At 36.8% G+C, this 14,993-nt stretch overlaps 2 protein-coding genes across 2 annotated transcripts in view; one reads left to right on the top strand and one right to left on the bottom strand.

The window, feature by feature from the left end:
* The window catches only part of PCSK9 (proprotein convertase subtilisin/kexin type 9), a 31,416-nt gene extending 27,057 nt beyond the window's left edge, over positions 1–4,359 (top strand). The window contains exon 12 of the mRNA XM_088154334.1: positions 538–4,359. Within this exon, the coding sequence (XP_088010460.1) occupies positions 538–738 (201 nt within the window). The 3' untranslated portion in view covers positions 739–4,359. The remainder of the gene's footprint in view (positions 1–537) is intronic.
* Positions 4,360–4,502: 143 nt separating this feature from the next.
* Positions 4,503–14,993, bottom strand: part of USP24 (ubiquitin specific peptidase 24) — a 98,110-nt gene continuing 87,619 nt past the window's right edge. Inside the window, exons 60-67 of the mRNA XM_088154333.1 lie at positions 14,734–14,847; positions 14,098–14,163; positions 13,382–13,448; positions 12,170–12,248; positions 11,387–11,462; positions 11,052–11,138; positions 10,333–10,443; positions 4,503–6,486 (exon numbers count right to left, since the gene is read on the bottom strand). Coding sequence (XP_088010459.1) covers positions 6,424–6,486; positions 10,333–10,443; positions 11,052–11,138; positions 11,387–11,462; positions 12,170–12,248; positions 13,382–13,448; positions 14,098–14,163; positions 14,734–14,847 — 663 coding nt within the window. The 3' untranslated portion in view covers positions 4,503–6,423. The remainder of the gene's footprint in view (positions 6,487–10,332; positions 10,444–11,051; positions 11,139–11,386; positions 11,463–12,169; positions 12,249–13,381; positions 13,449–14,097; positions 14,164–14,733; positions 14,848–14,993) is intronic.

Here is a 14,993-nt window from a genome sequence, read left to right as displayed (position 1 = left end):
CTGGAGAGACCTGGAAATGGCTGTCCACCGATGGTCCCCATCCAACCTGATTGAGCTTGAGAGGATTTGCAAAGAAGAATGGCAGAAAATCCCCCAATCCAGGTATAAAAAGCTTGTTGCATCATACCGAAAAAGACTTGAGGCTGTAATTGCTGCCAAAGGTGCTTCAACAAAGTACTGAGTAAAGGGCCTGAATACTTATGCCAATGTCATATTTCAGTTTTTTCTTTTTAATAAATTTACAGACATTTCTAAAATTCTGTTTTCACTTTGTCATTATGGGGTACTGAGTGTAGATTAATGAGGGAAAAAATGAATTTGAACGATTGTAGTATCAGGCTGCAACATAACAAAATTGAAAAAAGTGAAGGTCTGATATTTTCCAAATGCACTGTATTGTAAGACTACCTCTCATAATCCTTAATCATTGGTCATGCTGGCTAGTGTTGGTAGAGTTGAATTCCAGGAGGATCTGGAGAGCCTACCCCATTCTGGAAGCTTTTGTTGACTATTAAAGAGCCTCTGTTCCCTTCTCAGGTGATGGAGACTTGTGATGATGGCTGGACTCTAACAGGATGCAATGCCCAGTCGCATAGCCCCAACATTCTTGGGGCATATTCAGTGGACAACACCTGCATTGTCATCAGCCAACCAGGAAGCAAAGGAGCAACAGCAGTTGCCATCTGCTGCAGAAAGAGGCTCTTAGAGGATGAGAAGCAAAGTTCCAGTTACAAGTGACAATTTTACCCTTTTCCCCTTCAAGTATCCAAGGGACCCTCAAATTATGACAATTGCCATATATGGTCACACTTGTGAACGCAGTAGTCCCTTGAGAAAATATTTGTGTAAGTAGGACTCCAGCACAGCTTGGGATTGTTTGTGATAGCCTTAGAATAACTGTTCCAAATGTGCACTTCTACAAAATATTGCCCCTCTGGCAATTTCCCCATATTTGCTATCAAGAGATGGGTCTTGTTGATGCCTCAGTAATATCAATTGAGCTACATTTGTAAAATAACTTTGGCCAATAAGCTTCAGATATGTTTTTTCAGCAACCTTTCATTTATAGTCAATGACTTCCTGACTTTTTAGGATATAGTTTTTGTCAACCATCCACTAGTTCAATACATTTATGCCTATAGTTGCATAGGATGCCGGGGGGCAGGCAGAAGGATGAAGAAGGTAACAGTTTCTGTGTAATTCTTTAGCTTGGTCACAATCTTTCATTGGCTTATGAATTATAACCAGAAACATCTTTGTGTACAATAGAAATGCTGAAACTACAAAAGGTGAAAGCATTAATACTTTAATTCTGCCCAGGATAGCAGATTAAATGCAGAGCATACCAATTATCATTATGTCCTGTTTTTTTGGAAGTCTTTTTATATAGTAAGTTATATAGTAAGTATTTTGGGACAAGGGTGTGCAACCCTTCCTTCTAGAAGTCTTGTGCAATTAACAAAGCATCTTCTGTAGCTGAATTGTTACATAACAGTTTAACTGTTTAATGCTTTAAAAGCATATTCAATGTGATAGAATTGGGAAGTGTTTGTCCTGGCTCTGCTCACTTCTAGTGATTTTACAGCATTTGCAGCTCTTAGCCTGAAAAAGCTTTGATTACCTAGGAGCTAGTTTGTAAACATTACTGTTTTCTGTCATCTGTTTCCAGTGCCATAATGCAAAACTGCTTAACAATGGGTTGTAGCAGGTCTGAAACAGGATTTTAAAAAGTCTACTGAAATTATACCTAGCTATAACCCGTAACTCATAACCCAGGTACGACTGGAAAAAACCCAAGTTTAAATATATACTAAACTTTATACTGCTTGCCTGAAGATTCTTTCCTATACTGCCCAATGGCACAGAAATTTCAGAGAACTTGCTGTGATTTAGTAAAGGCAGTGAGGACAGATAATATGTACATCTGCAGCATTTAACACTCTCTCTCACATGTTTCTATTTCTCCTATGCCTTGCATTCTTGCAAACTTGAATCTGCTCCACTGAATATGCGACAGAATGGCCAAGTTGATTTCTACAAAGCTGTTTCTAAACCAAGGACACTCTTTTATCACAGGTTTTATCCTCAGACTAACTTTTAAGACAAATTCCTCTTGTCTTTCATACACACAGCCTGTCCCCAGAAAACAATTACCGTAATTGCATTACTTAATATAGTAAAATAATTCTAGATGAACTACAGTAGTTTCTGTAGCCATGAATGGGGGAAGCCCTGCAAAAAGCAGAGCAAGCAGGTAAGATCAGCGTGGAGAACTACTAGCCTTCTAGATGCTGCTGAAGCTCCATCCTCTTATTATGAAAAATACTGGGAATTGTAGCTCAGTGACATTTGAAAAAGGTTTATCACTGGACCCCAGGAAGACCACTGAGCCAATGAAGAACAGCTCTATACCCAAGCAAACCTGAAGCTTTCAAAGGCACTTAAGACTTAGAGCTCCTGCATTCATGCCCTTAAGGCAACCACGAAGCCAAGAAAACTCTGGGTAATTTGCACCAAACAGTTTAGTTTGCTAATAAAATATTTGGTAGCAACCATTTAAGTTGGTTTTTCAAGGCAGGCTATTATTATCAGTAAACGTCTTTCCCTCTTTGGCATTTATACTTGTTTACCAAATGTTTAATTGCCTATATAGTTGAATCTTTAACCATATGTATGTCCAATTACTGGGTAAATTTTTTTTAACCAAGGGACCATATACATGTTTCCTTAAAAGTAAGTTTCCTTCAAAGTAAGTGTGTATTGCATTGCAGCCTAAGCTGCATTTCTGCTTTAGAAAGGACAAAAAGAAAATTGAATCATGAACGGAGTAAACTGCATGTGATTCTTTGTATGCTGTTTTGAGGTTAATACTCAGATTTATTATCTACTGTAATTCCTACTTGCTTGAGAGAAGACTTCTTCGTGCTATGGATTTTACTTTTTTATCTGGAATCTATTTATTCTGTTTTATATAACATTTTATAAGGCAATTTGTTTTTGAAATAAAGTTTCATAGAATTTTAATGTGGCTGCATTTATGTAGCTGTACTTAAACTCTTCCTCTGCACTTATCTACAATTACATTTAAGGAAAGGGGACAGAATTTTTTTTTATAAATTTATCATCTTTTTTCATTAGAGATTCAAGCTCATGTGTGATACCCATTGTAAAATGTGTGGCAAAACAAAATATTTAGGAGGTATATAGCTTACTAGAATATACATTCAATACAATATACATGTATTGAAAAGAGGCTTGAAGATAGGGATAAAAAACACCCTCAAACTTTTTAGTATAACTGATATTGCCCTATTATATTTCACATTTCCTCTAGGCAGGAGAATACAGAACATTACTCCCACTAGAATCCAAAACTCTTGCATCTGGTTTGGGAGACAGAAGAAAAATAGCCCCAGTTCAGGGCAGCCTGATGCTACAGAGTCATGTATGCAAGACAAAGTAAGATTGGAAAAGTACCGTATTTTTCTGACTATAAGACGGTACTTTTTTCTAAAATCTTTACGCTAAAAATTGAAGGGTGTCTTATTCAAGGAAGTAAGCCGAGGAGAGAACCGCGCGGTTGGAAAACTGCCCATACTTTGTCTCTGCAAACAGGCTTCCTCCTATTTCTAGCCTCCAATCACGAGTGAAATAGCTTGACTCTGCAAACAGGCTTCCTCCAATCACGAGCCTCCAGTCACAAGTGAAACTGCCCATACTGTCTCTGCAAACAGACTTCCTCCAATCACAAGTCTTATGTAACTGACATCAGCTGATGAACAAACCAATTAGAGGAAGTCTATTTGCAAAGACAAGCTTTCGGCAGTTTCACTCGTGACTGAATGTAATCAGTTATGCAAAAAAGCATGGAAATAGAGCTGCAGAGAGATGGTTTGGACCTCCTCCCAACGAGTGTATCAGGCAAATGTTACCTAATTACTAAATAAAAATGTGTTCTGCACTATCTTTAAAATATTGATTTCTTAATTTTGGGTTGGAAAAGTGGGGGTCGTCTTGTACATGGGGGTGTCTTATTGACGGAAAAATAAGGTAACTTTATCAGAATTCCATTTTTGAGTGTAGATAGATTCCCAAAGTCCCCAATGTCCAATTCTGATTGAGTAGGAGTTAGATAAATGAACCAGCCAAAGAGCAACTGGTTTGTTTCTTTAACTTAATGATCAGGCCTTTTTTTTTTTTTTTTTGGTGAGAGGAATAACTTTTATTCTATTGACTGGGATTTTTTCTCATGAAAACTGCCTCTCCCATTTTTCACTGCCTTGGGAACTAGTTGAACAAAATCATACACAATGAGCAGACACAGCTGAATTGTAATTGCCCTATTGCTACAGAACATTATGTATAAAATGCATTTTTCATCCAAAAGGGTGGCAGTAAAAGAGACCACAACATAGAAATGTATGACAATTTACATAGCGGACTAGATTTGCTTCTTAAAAAAAGTCTTCAGCAGACTGAAGTGATAACAGCTGGAAACCAAATAATTGATCAAGTATTATATTTGAAACCATAGCCATTAACTCTGTACAGGCAGGGAGTGAAGCAGAAAACAGTTTGCAATGGTTTTAGAAAGTATGGTGGTGAAACAGATCATCTTGAGATTCTGAAAAAAATGCCCTGCTTCAGCTTGTGATGAGATCCCCTTTTCCATAGGAAATGATGCAAACTTAAATGATTTTGGACTGATACCCTCCTCTTAATATCAGCTCTATAACACTTACTTTCATTTAAATTAAACTGAAGATAGGGTGACACAGTCAGGATGGGATAGGAACAACATTTATTCTAAATTTTAAAACATTGTATTAAAATGTTTGAAGGCTTCATAAAATATCTGAGCTCTGCCAACTTTATTGAAAGTTCTACCTCGAGAGAAGAAATTCAACTGAAGCATCATTGTTAACAGTACTTCTTTGACTCACCCGTATGGCAGAGAATTTCAACTGGAAGATGTGCAGCTGTTTCCAGCAACAGTGAAATGACCTGTTATATTTGTAACTAGTGCACAACAGTAAAGAAATCTATGTGCCAGTTGTTTTTGTAACAGTAATTAAAAAAAAAAAGAGGCACTTTTTGGCTGCTTGTGCCTTTGACTCGACCAGGCACTCTCACCATTTCCCCCCAGTTCATGTGCATGGTGTATTTTGTATAAATTAAGGCAAAATCCTTGAACAAAAGCGAAAGGAAAAGCAAATGAAGAAAAAGGTGGAAAAATGAAACGGACTCAAAATTGGCATGGAAAAAAAGTGTCAAGAGCAGTTTAAGAGTTCATTTAACTGCATTTCACATGGGAAACAAAAGCATAGTCATATTAAGTTTGTTTCCAGTTATTAAAGAATTATACCTGTTGTATTTCAAGTGCTGCCTAGCTAAGCAAAACAGCTTACAATCCTTTGCCTGTGTTAAAATTTTTTAAAAATTGAAATGTCCCTACTTTATTCAAGGAATCATATAAAGCCAATTCCTACTTTTTCAATTTCAAAGCATAAGCAAATGATTGCAGGTCACATAATTAACACGACAGTTTATTCAATATGTCTCCAAGTAGTAGAAGGATGATTTAAGGAGGCAAACAGCAATAAAATTCTGTCTTAAAGTGCTTTTTTGTTAAACTTACTCATCATTTTCTAAAAGGTTCTACTGATGCCATAATTGTATTCTTGGAATAAACAAAGCTCTTTTATTGCTCTTACCCTTTAAGTACACAGCATCAGGAAAAAAGGTTACCAATTCCAGACTAACTTGTACCAAAACCATTCCATAAGGAATAATCATCCTTACATAAAAGGGTTCTCTTAAAAACAACCCTTAATGTAAAGCACTATACAAATTACCTAGAGACATATTAAATACAAAAGTCCTTGTGTAAATTTATTCTTAACTAATATTTTACAATGACAAGTGTAAATCACATGTTTTTACATAATTTTGAATATTCCTATTCAATATTTTCAAAAAGGTTAAAAATTTGCCATTCATATGTAAAGGCAATCTGATTTTTCTCCTGTATAAAACCCAAAGTCTTTTTCTTTTTTGCAGCATCACAGAAAAGCAAAAGTTTTACATTCACTTATTAAATGTTCACATAAAAATCTCAATTACTTGATAATTGTTCTTAAATTGGTGGAATCTTGACAGGGTTTTGTTTTGTTTTACTCATGCCTAAACTAGCATCTATAAGAACCATGGCGGATGCTGGGAGATTCTCACAGCCTAACGCTTGAACTTCTCAATTGAAGAATACTTTTAACTCATTATGAAGTACCAAGGCTATTGAACCTTCGAAAGCATTCACTTCAGATTCCTCTAAAAGTGAAAGCAAAAGGATTCCAGCCATATCAGGAAGGCGTTGGGTATTCTCCACTTCAGAGGAGCTTTTCTTCTTCAGCTTGCAGCCATCAACTAAGGATCCACATCATCAAGGTCACTTTTAGGTTCACCAATCATCATGGGAGATACTGAGCCCTTTTAAAAATACAAAAGAATTAGAAAGATTATGTTGTTTAAATAGAACAAGTGGCTATTGATGGATGGTGTCCTAACAGTTTTTCAGCAACAGCCCTGTGCATCATTTAGCAACTGCCTTTTGGAAACAAGAAATTAACACTACATTCTTCACAAAAGGAGAAGATGAACTAAATGTTAAATACAGGTAGTCCTTGGTTAATGACTGTCCTGTTTAGCGACCATTCGAACTTACAATGGCACTGAAAAAGTAGGTTTATGACTGGTCCTCACACTTATGATGGTCACAGCGTGCCTATGGTCACATGATCACAATTCAGGCACTTGAAAACAGGCATGCAGTTACAATGGTCGCAGTGGTCTGTGGTTACATGATTGCCACTTGTGACCTTCACAGCCAGCTTCCAACAGGCAAAGTTAATGGGGAAGCCAGTAGGAATTTGCAAGTCACAGTCACATGAGATTGTGCTTAATGACCGTGGATGACTCGCTTAACAACCACAGCGGCACTGACGTTGTAAGTTGGGCATGGTCACATGAAGTTTCACTTAATGATCATGTCACTTAGTCATGGAGTTGCTGATCCCAATTGCCATCATTAAGTGAGGACTACCTGTATTAGACTAGGATGAAATACCATGATTAGGAGTACTAAAAAGGAAGCATGTATGGAATTTGCTATATTAAAAAGTCATGTCCCTCAACATATGAACCTTCAAAAGAAGTTTAAACAAATTCATGGAAGACATAGCTATCAATGGCTCCATGACATGATAGCTTTGTAACATGTCTAGAATCAGAGATGACTGTCTTTTAATACCAGTTGGTGGTGAATATGAGCAGGAGAGTGCAGATGCACTCATGTCTTCCTAGTAGCCACTCTTCCTGGTACAGAATAATAGATTAGACATGGCTTTCCCTCTCTATGTGGCCATATGTTGTTTAATGAACTAACCAAGTTGCTACTGATAGAGCTTATATTTGACTGAGTATTTTAACGTTTGAAATGTTAATTTTATCAAAGGAAATATTTTCAAAACCTTGACTACATTAAAGATGTTTTTTTTTATCCACACTCAATTGTTACCAATTCTGTGGTGACTGCCTGGACGAGTCCCTGCAGTTTTCAAGGCAAGGTGTTTTGGAAGTGGTTTGCCATTGCCTCCTTCCTAGAGCGGAGCCCAGCTGGCGAGCGCAGGAGGCGGAGTTTCCATTGCTTTGTGCCTTTTTCGGGTGTGCGCAGCTTCCACGTTACCGGCAACTGCTCCTGTCTCCCTTGCAAGCGCCGTCAGCATTTTTCCTCCCATCTGGGTGAGAGTACTCATTTATCTACTCATGTAAGTTTTCGAGCTGCTGGGTTGGCAGGAGCTGGGGAAGAAGCAGGAGCTTGCTCTGCTGCGCGGAGCTGGGCTCGAACCGCTGAAGTGTCGACCATTTCTGGCCAGCCACTTTCAGCATCATTAAGCCGCTGCGCCACTGCGTCCCCCCACATTAAAGGTTAGTTAGAAATAAATGCAATATAAATTAGCGCAGCACTGCCTTGAGCTATCAGAGGAAAGGTGGAATATAAATACAATGCAATGTAATAATATAATCGCACTATGACTGTACTGTAACATTTTACCTGCTACATAATGTTTGAATATTGCCCATGTTCAATCCTTTCCTTTAATACTGGTCTGCCACTGAAGGCAATAGGACCTTAAAAACAAAGCACTTTATGTAAGCTATTATTAGGACTATGTGAAGCTTCAGATGGATAAATTAATTCAAAGGAGGCTGAATTCAATCATCCTTTCAAATAGAATCTTTGAATTAATTGAAGGTATTACACTGAATCAAGACCCTTCGAATTAATTCAGAGAAATCTGAGAACCATTAAATGTTCTGATTGACATTCTGGCTTTGCAAGTCTCAAACACCTTAATGTGTGTGTATTACCTCTGCAAAACTTGCTGATCAGGGGGGCTTGGGGCAGTGATGCTCTTGTTTTTGTGCCTCACTATTCTATTAGAATTTGTTTACTTCATTTGGAGGGAGGGAAACTGAAATTTATTTTGCTTCTCCTTTTTGTTCTTGTGCGGTTCTCTTTCTTCTCCCAAATTCATGGCATTTTATCCTATTATTCAAGTTTATGGCCGATATATTTATAGTTCTTTGGTCTTTCAATCTTTTCATTTCTCCTACTCCTTCTTCTGATCACTGTTTTTGTTTTTTAGTCAGAGACTTGAATGTTTCTGTCTTGTCTTGGTTGGAGTGATTAAGTCTTTTTTACAGAGTGTGTGAGTAGGTCTGAAATAGTATGCTTAATATTAAGACTGTTGTATATATGTATTATTCATTGACTATGCAAAAGCCTTTGATTGTGTGGATCACAACAAACTGTGGCAAATTCTTAAAGAGATGGGGGTACCAGACCATCTTACCTGTCTCCTGAGAAATCTGTATGCAGGCCAAGAAGCAACAGTTAGAACCGGTCACGGAACAACCGATTGGTTCAAAATAGGGAAAGGAGTACGACAAGGCTGTATATTGTCACCCTGCTTATTTAACCTATATGCAGAGTACATCATGAGAAATGCCAGGCTGGAAGAATCACAAGCCGGAATTAAGATTGCAGGGAGAATCATCAATAACCTCAGATATGCAGACAATACCACCCTAATGGCAGAAAGTGAAGAAGAACTAAAGAGCCTCTTGATGAGGGTGAAAGAGGAGAGTGCGAAAGTTGGCTTGAAACTCAACATTAAAAAAACTAAGATCATGGCATCTGGACCCATCAATTCCTGGCAAATAGAAGGGGTAGAAATGGAAGCAGTAACAGACTTCATTTATTTGGGCTCCAAGATCACCGCAGACGGAGACTGCAGCCATGAAATTAAAAGACTCTTGCTCCTTGGGAGGAAAGCTATGGCAAACCTAGATAGCATATTAAAAAGCAGAGACATCACCTTGCCGACAAAGATCCGCATAGTCAAAGCTATGGTTTTTCCAGTAGTAATGTATGGCTGTGAGAGCTGGACCATAAAGAAGGCTGAGAGCCGAAGAATAGATGCCTTTGAACTGTGGTGCTGGAGAAGACTCCTAAGAGTCCTCTGGACTGCTAGGAGGTCAAACCAGTCAATCTTAAAGGAAATCAACCCTGATTGCTCATTGGAAGGATTGATAATGAAGCTCAAGCTCAGATACTTTGGTCACCTAATGTGAAGAGAGGACTCTTTGGAAAAGACCCTGATGCTGGGAAAGATTGAAGGCAAAAGGAGAAGAGGATGGCAGAGGATGAGATGGTTAGATAGCATCACTGAAGCAATGAGCATGAAACTGAGCAAACTCAGGGAGGCAGTGAAGGACAGGAAGGCCTGGCGGAATATGGTTCATGGGGTCACGAAGAGTCGGACACGACTTAACGACTGAACAACAAAATATATGTATTATAAAGTCTTTCTTTGTATTATAGTATATTATAATGCAATAATGATAATTCACAGACTTCTCAGTCTCATCACATACATAATTCCTAGAAGAGGCTAACCTTTTTAGCAGTTGCTCAGAAGGTAGTGAACTCTTCAATATTTAATAAGAGCTTACTTTTAAAATAATTTTTGAAAGCTTTTTTTAAAGTTGGATTTAAGTTATTTCCCAGGGCTTCTCCATAGGTTCTTTGCTAGACAGTTTGATAGGCTGTTCAGTTTTGAAGATGCAGTATTTGGTGCTGCCTTCCAGCATCTTGCTGGTTTAGAAAAAAATCAACATAATTTCATTGGGTTTTGTCTTTTTACTTACTGGTAAAAAAAAAAGCTTTGTCAAGCATATATGTCATGGACTAAACAAAACTATCCTATGTACCTGTTGTAGATGTCTGCCTCCATTCTCATTGGCTGGACTGCTCTCAGATCCATTGCTGCTTCCTGATTGATCTTTCTCATTCAGCAAGGCTGTGGCATATGCCAGTGTGTCCTAAAGGAAGAGTATGAGAACTAAAAGCTAAGCTAGCTGTTTAGATATTATTGGAAGTCATCAGGAAAAAAAATCTGTAATATCTAGAAATGAATTCAAATTATATACCTAACCTTCCTTTCAATCCAGGAATCAATAAAAATATTCTGCATATGATATTCCCACACAGAAGCCTTAATATCTAATGAATCACTCTGCATGTTTCAACAATAGTTTGGAATATATGCTTCAAAACACAAGGGAGAGTAAGCTCAGCACCTTTTTTCAGTCTTCCATGAGCTTCCCTTGAGAGAGAGATACACAGACAGACAAAACAAAGGTGGCTGCTTTCATGATTCCTCTTAAAGATGCAGCTGGTTTAAAGCAGTTGCTTTAAAGAGGTGCTGTGCTTGTCTCCTTGCATTCCGAAGCAGCTCTTCCAAATTATTTTCTGAGCATGCACAGCCCTAATAAATACCATAGTGTAATTGGTATGCTAAATTCTATATACAACAGCAAGGATCTTACATAGCAAAGTGCTTTTGGTTCATTTGTGATTTAAAAAAGCAACTTCCATCTTAAAATAAAAGGAACAAAAATCCAATAAATTTACAACCAATTTAACTGACCTGTGCAGAAATAGTGCGCTGAAAGGTTTTGGCAGTTGAGGTTTCATTGGATATATTACTTTGTGGAGCCCAGTAGTGTTCAGACATCTAGAAGAGGTGAAAATGTGAAAGCACCAATTAATGAAAACCACACAGCAAAACGCGACTGACTTGGATTTAAAAAGTAAACTAAATCACTTCCAAAATTTCCTGCTCCCTCTTCTCCCTGTACCACTTTCTCACTACTGACTGTTGGAAGGCACTTCTGAACCATGGCAGACAGGACTTACTGAGATTAATTAATAGTAATTTACATTGTAGTTGCATACATTTATTCTTGTAATAATTAGTGTTACCTTTATTTGAAGCCACTGAACAGCCCAACTCCAATGATGAGAATTCTCTTTAAAATAATCTTTAGCAGCAGAGCACCTTTAAGAAACAAGGCAAATTATGAAAATTATATATCTGAGATATTTAAGGATCATACTCCCTCCTCCCTCTAAATTATTCCAAATTACAAGAGGTTCCCTTTCTGGAAGCAATTTTTGGCATTTACTATGTGAATTCTGACCTCGCTGCTGATACAAAGAAGGGTGGATAAAATATTTCAAAATTATAACTATCAACAATAGTCATATCTTTTTTAATTTTGAGAAAGCTAATTATTTTAGTTTACAGTTCTTGATAATTACTAGCACATAAACACATGGCTATTTACAAGCCTATTTTTCTGTGAAGTCCTCCTCTCTGAGGGCCTTTTTCTGTTGAGATCTACAGTGTTTCTTCATGCTGTTTTTTCCCATCCCAAGGCTTTCCTATGAGGTTTTTTCCCAATCTTTTTTAATGGTTTGTTAACATCATCCCTTTCACCAATATTTCTACATGTCGGCTAGTTAGCAGCAGTCACTCTGGCACTGTTAATATGTCCACTGCCTGGGGTGCTTGGGTGCAGAGAAAGGGAGCAAAATACTAGCCCCAAATTCCCATTGTTTTCTATGGCCAAAACACTCCAACCTTTGAGTCTGGCTCTGAGCATGATACAAAACATATTTTAAATTTCATCAACACCGTAGTTTATAAAGATCACATAACCTGGCATGAATATCACCAAATTTCACTTGTGCTAATATACTTACTTCTGAGCAAGTGTGACTAAGAATTTGACACACTGGTAGCAACGACTACTGTCCACATGGTTACTATGATGCATCAGAGCTGTTAAGAGAGGGTATGAAAACAGTAGTAATTTCTAAAAGTAGTCACTATCTTGAGCAATTAGATTATATACACAGTATCAGTGCCAATGTGTCAAGCACAGTTTTGCTAACTTGAGTGCACAGGCCATGTGTTGAAAATGTACAAGGGTTTAGTTAACAAGAGATTAATTTTTATCTGTTTAACTGTAATGTTTCATAAAATTACAAAAAAAGAAAAAAAGAAAAAGAAAATGTACAAGAGACAACATACGGTTTACAGCACTTTTCACTTTCCATTTTATTTGCACTTACCTTTGCATGTTCACAGTTAAACCCCATTTCATGGTGCATTAGCTTCTGCAGATCATGACATTAACTATGATTTTACCATTTAGATATCATGCCAAACTAAGTTGCTTTTTAATCACAGCTTGGCAATGTCTGAATTTAGACTATGGCTCATTATCTTTTATTCACAAAGGAATTTTTTCAGATTAATATAAAGTAAACTAAGTTTTAGAAAGTAAGTTAAAGATATTTTAATTAGGTAGTAATATAGCCTGAATTTATAATATTTTATTCTTCTGATACCACCTACTTAAGCTGCAGTAATCAAAATGCCAAAAATATTGCATATGAATCAAGTTGCCATCACAATGAAAGAAAAGTTCTTAGAGTTTATTTAATTTATTTATTTATTTTATGTATAAATCATATTTATATGCTGCCCATCTGACAGAATGTTCTTCAATTATAAATTTTATTTTTTGAATTATATATTTTATTTCTAAATTCTTTTTCTGAATACTTCCAAAGGAAGATGTTAAATTCTTCTATGCATACAGAGACTTTGGAAACTTTTCTTTATTTCAAAGTGATTTCCCAGGTAGCTAAAAATCAGGAGTCTGGTAGCACCTTTTGCGACTAACAAATTTTATTAGAAGTTATATTAAATTTTTATAAAAGGTCAGAAAAGGTGCTGCCAGACTCCTCCTGATTTTTACCCATCAAAGAATAACATGGCTTTCCTCTTACAATGTCTACAACCAGAAGCACCCAAGTAACTTAAAAATACTAAATCTTGTTGTATACATGGGATTAATTGCATGCTTCTCTGAAACTCAGTTACTAATTCTACACAGCAATACTAACCCAGCAATCCATTTTCAGTCTCAAATGCAAATTTGACCCGCTCTATTTGTAAAGGATCTTCAATAATCTGCGAAATAACAGAGATGTTTGGTGTAAATTACATTGTACCTAAACGCAACAACATTTCAAGTTTACCTAAACAACAGGTATGATCAAATAAAAAAGTTAATCACTTTTAATCTGTTACACTGATGTTTGTGGATGAACTAAACAATAGCTTCTACCGAAAGCAATTAGAATAGAATAGAAACTGGTTGAAGCAGAATACTAAGTTAGTAAGATAATAAAAAAAGTTACGTAAAATTTTAGCATTAATTCACAGCAACGTATCTGCCAAAGTATAATTTAAAAGTCCCTAAAATATATGGTGTTTATAAATTAGGTCCTAAAAGCTAGAGATATCTTCTTAATTTTTTTGGCATTTTTTTGTATATTTTAAAGCAGTGTTTCTCAACCTTGACAACTTTAAGATGGGTGGACTTCAACTCCCAGAATTCCCCACCCAGCTGGGGAATTCTGGAACTTGAAGTCCACCCATCTTAAAGTTGCCAAGGTTGAGAAACATTGTTTTAAAGTGTTGAGAAGAAACCAAAGGCTTTAGTACTAAGCTCAATAGCAAACCCATTCAGTACTGTTTCCAAGAAAACAAGGATATGTGCAGTCCTCAGAGACAAGCTTGACTTGAGGGAGACTTTATTTTTTATTTCATTACTTACCAGTATCTCATGGAGGAGATGGAAAATGTTCTTCAGTTCATGAGGTGGAGCTGTCTCCAGTTGATTCTGCAAGCCAAAAATATAAATCCAGGCAGGTAGAAGGGTACACAGGTAAATATTAAACTATTTATTTGCATTTTAGAAACATAAATTATAAGAGATTGGTAAATATTTTTGTTATCTCAGAAAGCTATGCTGCATATTATAAACCCAACAAGGGTTTATAACTCATTCTAGCAAACTTTTTTATTTGTGGAATTTCTCCTGAAAGGCATTGTCTTGGATACTAAAGAACAGATAGTAAGAATAGTGCACGTAAAAGTGGAAATTTTGAAACAAAAGATCTTCACACATGCGAGTTATGGATTTATGCTGTAGACCAGTGGAATATATGGAGAATGAGCGTAAGAAACCTTGGATGTTTTGTAACTCCATAAAGTAATAGCATTAAAAACCAAAGTGTATATCAGCCCTTAGATTCAGAAGGAATCAGCAGTTACCAAGAGATCACACAATGGAAAATCAGAATCTCTGCTGCACAGTGCAACTGCAGTTACATTCTTAAGTCAGTGCCTCAGGCACTGGGTGTCAATTCCAGAATAGTTCATGCCTTGAAAATTTATTACAAAAATTTACCTTGATGAAATGCAACATGGTAAGGGAAAAGTGCTCATTACAAAAGCAGCAGTAGACCACCATCTCAATGAGGATTGACAAAGATCCAGTTAGCTCCCTTAAAGCGTGCATCACCTGTGAGAGAAGAGCAGAGGATTATTCCCCCCCTTTTTTTTAAAGCAGTAGCCTCTACAACTTGGTATGCATTTCATTATATTCTTATTTAGTATCTCTTCACAACTTGGGTTGTAGTACCATCATTTCTAAATGATATTGTGAGA

Source organism: Python bivittatus, unplaced genomic scaffold (assembly GCF_059951505.1).
Source record: "Python bivittatus isolate LINGU-HERP-01145 unplaced genomic scaffold, Pbiv_v1 ctg000700_np1212, whole genome shotgun sequence".
In the NCBI taxonomy this organism is placed as follows: domain Eukaryota; kingdom Metazoa; phylum Chordata; class Lepidosauria; order Squamata; family Pythonidae; genus Python; species Python bivittatus.
This window is presented reverse-complemented; position numbering and strand designations above follow the sequence as displayed.